The following is a 12510-nucleotide window of genomic DNA, read 5'->3' as shown; positions in this document are numbered from 1 at the left end:
AGGATGCAGACTTCTTCCTGTACCACTGCTTGAAGAAGGTGTCTTCCAGAAACTGGCAGTAGGACTGGGAGTTGAGCTTGACTCCATCCTCAACCCGAAAAGGCCCCACAAGCTCATCTTTGATGATACCAGCCCAAACCAGTACTCCACCTCCACCTTGCTGGCGTCTGAGTCGGACTGGAGCTCTCTGCCCTTTACCAATCCAGCCACGGGCCCATCTATCTGGCCCATCAAGACTCACTCTCATTTCATCAGTCCATAAAACCTTAGAAAAATCAGTCTTGAGATATTTCTTGGCCCAGTCTTGACGTTTCAGCTTGTGTGTCTTGTTCAGTGGTGGTCGTCTTTCAGCCTTTCTTACCTTGGCCATGTCTCTGAGTATTGCACACCTTGTGCTTTTGGGCACTCCAGTGATGTTGCAGCTCTGAAATATGGCCAATCTGGTGGCAAGTGGCATCTTGGCAGCTGCATGCTTGACTTTTCTCAGTTCATGGGCAGTTATTTTGCGCCTTGGTTTTTCCACACGCTTCTTGCGACCCTGTTGACTATTTTGAATGAAACGCTTGATTGTTCGATGATCACGCTTCAGAAGCTTTGCAATTTTAAGAGTGCTGCATCCCTCTGCAAGATATCTCACTATTTTTGACTTTTCTGAGCCTGTCAAGTCCTTCTTTTGACCCATTTTGCTAAAGGAAAGGAAGTTGCCTAATAATTATGCACACCTGATATAGGGTGTTGATGTCATTAGACCACACCCCTTCTCATTACAGAGATGCACATCACCTAATATGCTTAATTGGTAGTAGGCTTTCAAGCCTATACAGCTTGGAGTAAGACAACATGCATAAAGAGGATGATGTGGTCAAAATACTAATTTGCCTAATAATTCTGCACTCCCTGTATTAGCCTGAAGAATGAATTTCTAAATCTTGACCCTAAACAATGACAATAGAGAGATTGGTAGACAGAGGCAACAGAGGATGATACCTGGGCAAGAAATATGACTCTGGAAGAGACATGATGACGTTCAGCGGCAACTGGTGTTTGACTTCAAAGTGAATACAAATATATTGTGTGATATGTAAAGCAAACACTTTACAGTATAATAGTTTAAATTGTTCATAGGCATCACTATTAAATCCTGGAAGAAATTTCATAAACTTTTTGGAAAAAAATGTTTATTTAATAATACATGATTAAAACATGTTAAGAACTGCTTTTAAAAAAAAAAAAGTGGTAGAGCTGCTGATTGGTTTGCTACATTTAGCCACAAATCAGCAAGTGCTACCCATGTGCTGAACAAAAAATGGCCTCTTAGCTCAGAACATTTTGAAATGTTTTCACAGTTAGACAGTACTAGTTCATGTGTGTAATATAGATAACATTGTGCTCACTCCTGTGGAGTTATTTAGGAGTCTGTACTGATTTGGCTAAACCGCTTGTCTGTCAAAAGCACTGAGATAAGGGGCAGTCTGCAGGGACTTAGATACAAGGTAATCATAGAGGTAAAACATATATTTATATAACTGTGTTGGTTATGCAAAACTGGGGAATGGGTAATAAAGGGATTATATATCTTTTTAAACAATAAAAATTCTGGTGTAGACTGTCTCTTTAAGAGATGAGGGAAATATACCAGTGCCGAGGGATAGGTTGAAGATGTGTGCGAGTATAGGGGTAAGGGTAGAAGAGAGGGAGGGGAGTAGCTCTGAGGGTCGAGAGGACAGTTAGTGAGGCAATAGGACAGTATAAGGGCTGAAACTTCTTCCTCTGTAACAGGGGAAAAGAGTTAAATTTATGGCTATGTGGGTTTTGGATGATTGTGAGCTTTTGAGGGGGTGGGAGACCGGTAGTATGTTGAGAGCTGGTTTCATTTCTGATGGAGTCGATTTTGTTGTTGAGTAGCTAGCAAAATCTTGAGCTGAGAGAGAAGTTGTAGCAGGAGGTAGAGGTGGGTGGAGAAGAGTATTAAACGTGGAGAACAGACATTTTGGGTTTGAAGAAAGAGTAGAGATAAGAGTAGAGAAGTAATGTTGCTTATATAGATTAAGGGCAGAATAGTAAGAATTCAAGATTAACTTATAGTGAAGAAAGTCAGCAGAACTCCGAGATTTTCTCCAGTGTCGCTCAGCAGTATGGGAACATCTGCGTAGGTACCATGTTAGAGCAGTATGCCAGGGCTGAAGATGAGTGTATGATTTCCGAGCTATGGTAGGTGGGGCCAGATTGTCAAGGACTGATGTAAGGGTGGAGTTATAGTGGCAGAAAGATTCAAAATGGCTTTTCTGATGCTGTAAGACATCCTGGACACTTACATGCATAAAATCCATTTGAAAATTAAATGGACCTTAACAGGGCCGGATTTACATCTCAGGTGCCTGTAGGCACAAAAACATGATGTTATGTACTGATGCTTTTCAGCCAACTGTCGCATCATATCTCCTTCCTTATTAGAATCTTGCATTAATATGTAAGGAGTGAAAAATAAATATTTACCTTATATTTATTTCATTTTACAACCTCACTTTTTATACAAAAATGATCTATTTGGGAACAGCTCTATTTTTGCTGTACCCTTCTGTTATTCCCCTGACCAGAATGCCCATGATAGCAGAGAATTTGAGAAATGTAGTCTTAACATTTTATGACCTTATTATATTGCTGGTTAGTATCTGAGTCCAAATAACAGCTTTGTTGATTATTTATATATTATTCGGTATATGCACCAACATGATTTTCTTAAGCTGTATGTGTTACACTGTTCCCCTACTGTTATGTTTTCTTTTTGTGCAGCTTTTATATGCCATTGCAATCCAATAGAAGCACAAGCATATAACTTAAATCTCCTGAAATGTGAATATGATGTAACTGGAAAAAAATCTGATATTCTTGCAATTGTTTTTGGTAACACACAAATCAGGCTTTCTCAGGCTTAATTTTGCTCACTTACACAGATGCAAAATATCAGGGCAAATTCAAGATGAAAATGGATTTGTCTGCTTTTTCTTATGGGGAACATCTTCAGGACAGCAGAAGAGAAGCTGGAGAGCAGTTTAAACTTAGGCTCAGCTAGTGATACTGCTACAAGCCAGAAGCAGCACTGTGTGTGAGTGTGTGTGCATGTGTATATATATATATATATATATATATATATATTATATACAGTAATTGTATATACAGCTATTGTTATTGACCAGTGTAAATTGGACGCAAGCCGCATTCAGCAATTTTGGAGCCTGATTTATTCTTGGGAAAGTGCGATACAAGATACGGATTTGCACAAGATCAGCCTAAATGTCACAAATGCACATCCTCACTTTAAAATAACAGTTTTAATCACACAAACAAATCAACTGATTTTTTTTTTGCCCTCTTTTGTTCATTTTCATGTTAGAGGGGGCTGCACATTTATCTAACAAATGTAATGAATATGGAAAAAAAATCTACGTCTCGTTTCTTCTGCTTTTTTCTTACATAAATCTTTAATATTCCTATTCTTCAGTTAATTTTTTTTTCTTTGTAACCATTGAAGGATTTGACACAATAAGCTAAAATCAGAAAGATATAAAATGTGGAATTCTTTGAATAGAAACTCTTATTAAAATATTTTTTGAGCAAGGGTGATCAATTTAATGTTTGCTATGTTGTTTTCTCTATTTTTCTTCATTTTTCAAGTTGTACAAAATAAGCTGCAAAAAAAAAGGTTCTCAGATACATTATAGTTGCATGATAGTTGGGGCGATTTTATTTTATGCAGGGTTTTTAACAGCAAGGCATTTTTACCCAATGTTTGTTAGTTATACATTATAAAGAAATTAACTAAAACAATATGCTCAACAGAATGTGTATACAATATTATCTGTTTACAGGAACAGGATATAAACTGAATGCTGTGAAATAGCTTATTATTTAGAATGATCTAAATAGGCTTAAAAAAAAAACATAGATAGTGCATTACTTTTTTATGTTTTCCAGCTGTGAAAATGTTAATAAAAAATACTTTGTACATTCCAGAACTGACCAGAAACAAACATGATTACATTAAGCTTTCCTATTTCTGCAGGGCTATTATATGTCGGCTTCAGTGCCTGTATGTTTGGCCTCTATAGCTTCATGCCTGTGGTTATAAAGAAAACAAGCGCCACTGCAATCAACCTTTCAGTACTAACAGCGGAACTCTACACCTTTTTCTGTGGCCTGTTCTTGTTCCATTATAAGGTAAGTTAAATGATTTTTCTATTTCACTTAACTGGAAATGAGGACATTGGCTTCAAACTGTTCTCTTGTAAAAATAGTTGACACAAAACAGAAAATGTAGTTATATACCAAAATATCATTACACTAGTTGCTTGCCTATACTTATGTGTTTAACCCCATGCAAAGAGGTTAAACACATAGTTAAAATGCGTTCCAGATTGGTAATGCCTGGTCTGGAAATAAAGAAAGCCACTGAGCGTGCTAGCTGTTGCGTGTGAATGAAATCGGTTTTTATCAGATTTTTACGTGAATAGCACGCATATTACGAGTTGAAAGTAAACGCATTCGCTCAAGTACAATTGCGATTTATGTTCGGCGGGTTATTGCAACTTGAGAGCTTGCGTAAGGGGTAGTTGAAGGGAAAAAATTGGATTATACACAACATAAATACATTTAAAACTACATTTACACTCATATAAACACTATTTAATTATTTAAAAAGTTATAAACATATCTATGCATAGATAGACATGTCTAAATATGTGTATGTATTGTTATATATATAAATATATATATATATATATATATATATATATAATGTATAGATGCATGAACATATGTATTTAAGTATTTATGTATTTTACTGTGTTTTTATTGTAAATATTTTAAATTCCATCCTTCGCTTACAGGATAATATCATTTTTATTGTAAATATATATTTCTATATATTTCTATTTACCTATACCTGTATATCTATTCCTGTAGATATTTAGGTATATATATCTATTTTACATAAACATATTAAATATATATTTAATAATAAAAAGTACATTATTTTCTATGTGAAGAACATAGAAATGTAAAATATGCGTAACGCTCATCAGGGTTTGCGATTTAGGACTAACGGTGTAGGGGTATCGCACATGGAGAATTGCTAACTTCAGTGTGTGTGTTATTGAAATTAACAAATCTAAAAAAATATTAAATGTTAAAAAATATTAATAATTATTATTAAAAATTATTATACATACTGTAAAAAATATAGATATATTTAATATTTATTTGAAAATATTCTACATTACGTATAATAATTAATCATTTTTATTAATATTTTTTAAAATGTTATATTTAATATTTTAAGAACGCGCATTAAAGTTAGCAATTCTTAATATGCGCTATCCTGACATTGCGTTAGACCTAAATCGCGAATCCCAATGCACATTACTCTTTTTTTTCTATTCGTATTTTCTAGCCCACTCGTAATCTAGTCATTAATAGCTTGAATATTTGATTTGGCTCCCATCATTTCCCCATCAGTAAAGGCTGGGACAGGATTCAGATAAAGCATGCAATTTTAACCCCTTAATGACCACAGCACTTTTCCATTTTTTGTCTGTTTGGGACCAAGGCTATTTTTACATTTATGCAGTGTTTGGTTTAGCTGTAATTTTCCTCTTACTCATTTACTGTACCCACACATATTATATACCGTTTTTCTCGCCATTAAATGGAATTTATAAAGATACCATTATTTTCATCATATCTTATAATTTCTATATAAAAAAAAAATATATGAGGAAAAAATGGAAAAAAACACACTTTTTTTAACTTTGACCCCCAAAATCTGTTACACATCTACAACCACCAAAAAAGACCCATGCTAAATAGTTTCTAAATTTTGTCCTGAGTTTAGAAATACCCAATGTTTACATGTTCTTTTCTTTTTTTTGCAAGTTATAGGGCAATAAGTACAAGTAGCACTTTGCTATTTCCAAACCGCTTTTTTTCAAAATTAGCGCTAGTTACATTGGGACACTGATATCTTTCAGGAATCCCTGAATATCCCTTGACATGTATATATTTTTTTAAAAGACATCCCAAAGTATTGATCTAGGCCCATTTTGGTATATTTCATGCCACCATTTCACCGCCAAATGCGATCAAATAAAAAAAATCATTCACTTTTTCACAAATTGTTTCACAAACTTTAGGTTTCTCACTGAAATTATTTACAAACAACTTGTGCAATGATGGCATAAATGGTTGTAAATGCTTCTCTGGGATCCCCTTTGTTCAGAAATAGCAGACATATATGGCTTTGGCGTTGCTTTTTGGTAATTAGAAGGCCGCTAAATGCCGCTGCGCATCACACGTGTATTATGGATAGCAGTGAAGGGGTTAATTAGGTAGCTTGTATGGAGCTTGCAGGGTTAATTTTAGCTTTAGTGTAGAGGCCAGCCTCCCACCTGACACATCACACACCCTGATCCCTCCCAAACAGCTCCCTTCCCTCCCCCACCCCACAATTGTCCCCACCATCTTAAGTACTGGCAGAAACTAAAATAAAAGGTATATTTTATTTATTTTAATTTTTATAGCATATTTACATATGCTGCTGTGTAGGATCCCCCTTAGCCCCCAACCTCCCTGATCTCCCCCCAAACAGCTCTCTAACCCTCCCCCTCTACCTTATTCGGAGCCATCTTGGTTATTGGCAGCTGTCTGCCAGTACCCAGTTTACAATAGAAAATATTTTTTTTTATATGTTTTATTTGTTTTTCTGTAGTGTAGCTTACCAATCAGTGCTGACTCCTAGGTAACTTCACGTGCGTGAGCTTAATATTATCTATATGACATACATGAACTAACGCCCTCTAGTGGTGAAAAACTGTCAAAATGCATTCACATTAGAGGCGGCCTTCAAGGTCTAAGAAATTAGCATACGAGCCTACCTAGGTTTAGCTTTAAACTAAGAATACCAAGGGAACAAAGCAAAATTGGTGCTAAAAGTAAATTGGAAAGTTGTTTAAAATTACATGCCCTATCTGAATCTTGAAATTTTATTTTGGGCTTGACTGTCCCTCTAAATTGTCCCTAGCAGAATAAAGGCTTGCAAGAGTTTAGAGAAATTGCAATGGATTTCTTGTTATTATGTTAGGTTGTTTATTGACTCAGTGGATTTGATGCACCTGGAGCTGTGTTCATTTAAAGCAAATAATATTAACTTGACATGATTTTGTAGCTCTAGAGCACATAGGCAAATTTATAGAAATATGCCTTTTGTAGGTGCCTTACTCTGCATCTCTTCATTATGTTGCTCTCTGAGTGTCAAAGTGCATATATTCTGCTTTATTGAATTTACGTCTAGCTATTAAGAGTAGACAGCAGAATTCTAGTCTGTTTAATGCACACCTCCCCTAAAGCAATATTATATTAACATATCACCATTGGCTAATCAGGGAAATAGTGTCATTTGTTCTGCCTTATATTTTCCACAATATATGTTAACTTAATCTGTTTAAATAAAATACAAATGTGCATAATCTTGTCCATTAATAACATATTTTTAAAAAAAAACATGTGAATGCACATGGGACAAGATAAAATGCTTATGATCAGACATACTTAGGGTTGCCACCTCAACAATGTTTTCCTGGACAGTTATACAGGGTGTGCAGAAGGGAACATGAATTGCGCCCCTGGGCAGCACACAAATAGTGACCCTGGACAGCACTGTTCATGTTCCTCCCTGCACACCCTACAGCATGTGTAACTCATAGCTGTTCAGGAAAACATGGCTGAGGTGGCAACCCTAGACAGACTGCTGTGACTCAGAGAAGCTTCTGCTTCTGTCCTGTCGTCTAAACCTATGGCTCATCAAATTAATAGGGTTAGATTACAAGTAGAGTGCAATCAATAGTGCAGAATGGGTAATGTGTATGTATGTTTGTGTGGGTGTATGTGACTATATACATATGTGTTTATAAACATATAACGCTGGGGAATCTGTGGCGCTCTACAAATAACCGAATAATACATGTGTGTATACATATACGTGTGTATGTAAGTGTTTGTGTGTATGTGTGTATATGTAATGTGTATGTATGGGTGTATGTGTGTATATACATATATACGTGTGTATGTAAGTGTTTGTGTATGTGTGTATATGTAATGTGTATGTATGGGTGTATGTGTGTATATACATATATACGTGTGTATGTGTGTGTTTGTGTATGTGTGTATACATATACGTGTGTATGTAAGTGTTTGTGTATTTGTGTATATGTAATGTGTATGTATGGGTGTATGTGTGTATATACATATATACGTGTGTATGTGTGTGTTTGTGTATGTGTGTATACATATACGTGTGTATGTAAGTGTTTGTGTGTATGTGTGTATATGTAATGTGTATGTATGGGTGTATGTGTGTATATACATATATACGTGTGTATGTAAGTGTTTGTGTATGTGTGTATATGTAATGTGTATGTATGGGTGTATGTGTGTATATACATATATACGTGTGTATGTGTGTGTTTGTGTATGTGTGTATACATATACGTGTGTATGTAAGTGTTTGTGTATTTGTGTATATGTAATGTGTATGTATGGGTGTATGTGTGTATATACATATATACGTGTGTATGTGTGTGTTTGTGTATGTGTGTATACATATACGTGTGTATGTAAGTGTTTGTGTATGTGTGTATATGTAATGTGTATGTATGGGTGTATGTGTGTATATACATATATACATGTGTATGTGTGTGTTTGTGTATGTGTGTATACATATACGTGTGTATGTGTTTGTGTATGTGTGTATATACATATACATGTGTATATGTAATGTGTATGTATGGGTGTATGTGTGTATATACATATACATATGTGCATGCGTGTGTATATATATATATATATATATGTGTATATATATATATATACGTGTGTATGTGTGTGTTTGTGTATCTGTGTATATATACACATACATGTGAATATGTAATGTGTATGTGTGTATATACATATAAATGTGTATGTGCATGCATGGGTGTATGCGTGTATATACATTTACGTGTGTATGTGCATGCGTGGGTGTATGTGTATATATACATATACGTGTGTATGTGCATGTGTGGGTGTATGTGTGTTTATACATATACGTGTGTATGTGTGTGTTTGTGTATGTATGTATGGGTGTATGTGTGTATATATGTGTGTGTATGTATGCTAGAGACGGCTACTCGGCTAGTGGTGGTGAGTCAGTGTGAGGCTGAGTGGCATTATGGCAGGTTGCCAGGCTGATTAAATTGAACCAGTAACTGGAGTAGTGGACTGGACAGGTGTCAGATGGTCAGTAGTGCAATGACTGCAACCAGTGAGGCTGAGCGTTTTAGGGGAGTATCAGGGCCGAACCATCTCACAGACGGTATCACTTCAGTCACACACTACATATAGTACTGGCTGGTGGGGAAGTAGGGACCTAGGGTCACTATAATATCACCATATCAACATAAAAAGCATGGCTCAGTGCAAATGGGCAGCCAAGGAGCAAAATCACTGCTGCATAGGTGTAATGGACAATTAACAACTGCATAACAACTCAATATACTACAAGATGCTTTTTTTCCCCTGCTAACATTAGATTTTCATATTTAGTAGCAGAACACTATAATGGTTTTTATATTTGAATGGTCCAACTCCATACTACATTTGTGACATTGCCTGTGAGTATCAGTACTGTTAGTTTTAACTACAAGAAAATAAAAGCAGACTTTCATTCTAGTATCTCTCCATTACAGATGTTTTGTATTTATTTATGTATTTATTTTGATAGAAATCATGTTGAATATATAAAAAGTTATTTTACCCAGAAAACAAACTGCTATAAATTGGGTTTAGAACTGTGCATCCATGCATGGGAATTGTGGCCAATAGAGTGATTAAATAATTTGCAATAAAAGGGTTAAATATTGCTGTCTCTGTGATACTTACTATTAATGCTGTAAAATACTAACTTGGTAACATAGAACAACCCACGGGGTCAGGAAGTCATGGCTCATAGAATTACAATTCTTGTTCCTCTCTCTATGAACCATTTGATTTAGGCTCCTTTGATATTTGATTTATATTTAATATAATAATAATAATGATAATAATAAAAAAGAATTGTTATTACATGACCTCACAGGGTCATGACTGTAATGTACAATTAAACCAAAGCTTAAACCTATAGGCATGTGTACGTATGTATGTGTGTATATGTCTGTGTTTATGTATATGTGTTTGTGTATTTATTCAAGTATGTTTGTGTTTATGTGTGTGTATGTATGTGACTGTGTGTGTATTTATGCATGTATGTGTGTGTGTATGTTTGTGGAACCAGCAGATTACAGACCTTGTTACAATAGCATTGGGGGGGTAAACAGTGTCACTATACAGTACCACTATATAAAGTACTGGGGCAGGTAGGGTCAGACCAGCCATCTCACCGGCAGATTACAGACTGTGTCACTCATTCACTATATACACTACTGATGGGTTAAACAGTGTCACTATACTCAGTAATAGGGGGTCAGACTATCTCACAGACTGTGGGCACAGGGTACCCCCTTTTGCAGACATGTTTCACATTTTTTTTTTGTGTTGGGTTAAATTCTAAAAAAATTAAAAAATAAAATATATATATATAAATATGTATCAAATTCAAATTTTTAGATTCTTGCACCTGGGCACTGTGGTTTCTAGTTACGCCTCTGCATGTAGCACATGGAGACCGGGTAAGTGTACAGACACACACTGGGAGCCATAGACATGAATATACAAATACAGCTGTGGAAAAAATTAAGAAACCACTATGAGGATTGTTTTTTCCAGCAGGACAATGCTCCATGCCACACAACAAGGTCAATCATGGTGTGGATAAAGGACCACTAGTTCAAGACCCTGTAATGGCCAGTCCAGTCTGTAGACCTGAACCGCATTGAAACCTCTGGAATGTGATCAAGAGGTAGATGTATGGTCACAAGCCATCAAACAAAGCCGAGCTGCTTAAAGGGATAGGAAAGTCAAAATTAAACTTGCATGATACAGATAGAGAATGTTATTTTAAGACACACTTTTAAATTCACTTATTTTTCAAATGTGCTTTGTTCTTATGGTATCCTTGTTAAAATTGAATATGCACATATCCTAAACTAGTGGGAGCTAACTGTTGATTGGTGCACATGTTTGTCTCTTGTGATTGGCTAACTATATGTGTTCAGCTAGCTGCCAGTAGTGCAATGCTGTTCCTTCAACAAAAGGTGGAGGACAGTTAAGTAGCAGCGATCTTTCTTCTTAACTTATGTTTACGGCGAGCCGGAAACATCGCGGCTATAAAGCAGTATACGCTGCTTAATAATTCTACCCCCTTATCTTATCTCTTTGTGTACACAAAGGCTTTCTTATGTTTTGAGGATTTGCAGTGCAGGCTTACATAAGCAGAAACTGCTCCTTTTGCATCTACACTACTTCAGAAGTTTGATAAATCCACCCGAAACATGCATGTCTGGGGTGACTGATATGCCCTGCTCTTGCACAATTTTTGAGTAGGAGAAAAAGAGGGGTTTCACAAGAGAACTCTTGTGCAATGTTAAATTTGGACATGTGATGCTGCATCGCAAGTGGAAATTGCAGGCAGATGTGTACCTGCAGTCTTGATACATTTTCCATTTGTGGGTCTTCTAACCAGTCAACCAACCTGGCAAAGTGTTCTCTCTCTAGATATACAGTATATGTCATATCTCTAGAAAGACTGTTTATAATACATTTCACCTTCAGCTTGTTTTCCTCACTGCACACCGCAAAGATAAACTACTTGCAGGGAAAACTTATTTCTTATAAAATAGGCCACCCCATTTTTGTGTGACCTGAACATGTACAAATCCTAGTTGCTTTCTGTTTCTTTCTGTTTAAATCTAATCTACAACCAACCACATAAATCATGCTTTTAATAAAACACACTAAGATACATACATGAAATAATATTTGTTTACCAAAATAGATGCAATGTTTTTTCAGCTATATGTGAAAGTAATAGTTTAATAGTTTAGATCACATACATTCTTTTTAATCTCTTTTCATGCCCCTGTAGCACCATTTGTGCAAAATATACATCCAAAGGAGACATCAGCTCAGCTGTATACTCTAATAAGAGATCAGGTCCAATATATGACCCCACAGCCTAAATTAGATATCTGAACAGATGTATGGACTCAACCGCCTGCTATATGCCCAAATATAATATTAATTGTTTGAATATTGCAGGCTACCACTTTATGCCAGCTCTGTGCCCAATGAGATCTGAGATCAGAGGCATAACTACTGAATATTTTTTATACCCAATATATGCCCAAATTACATTTTAGATCATGTACATAGGCCCTGTAGCCCCCAACATCTGCTTACTCTACTCAGGCCCCAGGAGTCGTAGGCACACAGGTAAATGTAATGGTTCCTTTAAAAAAATCCCAATCTAAACCCTGCAATGCAGTT

At 35.9% G+C, this 12510-nt stretch overlaps 1 protein-coding gene across 1 annotated transcript in view; it reads left to right on the top strand.

The window, feature by feature from the left end:
* Window positions 1-12510, top strand: part of SLC35F1 (solute carrier family 35 member F1) — a 786899-nt gene that overhangs the window by 687626 nt on the left and 86763 nt on the right. Inside the window, exon 7 of the mRNA XM_053710794.1 lies at window positions 4064-4218. Within this exon, the coding sequence (XP_053566769.1) occupies window positions 4064-4218 (155 nt within the window). The remainder of the gene's footprint in view (window positions 1-4063; window positions 4219-12510) is intronic.

The sequence above is a fragment of the Bombina bombina genome, chromosome 4 (assembly GCF_027579735.1).
Source record: "Bombina bombina isolate aBomBom1 chromosome 4, aBomBom1.pri, whole genome shotgun sequence".
Classification (NCBI taxonomy): Eukaryota; Metazoa; Chordata; class Amphibia; order Anura; family Bombinatoridae; genus Bombina; species Bombina bombina.
Note: the sequence above shows the minus strand (reverse complement) of the source record. Positions and strands in the feature narration are given on the sequence as shown.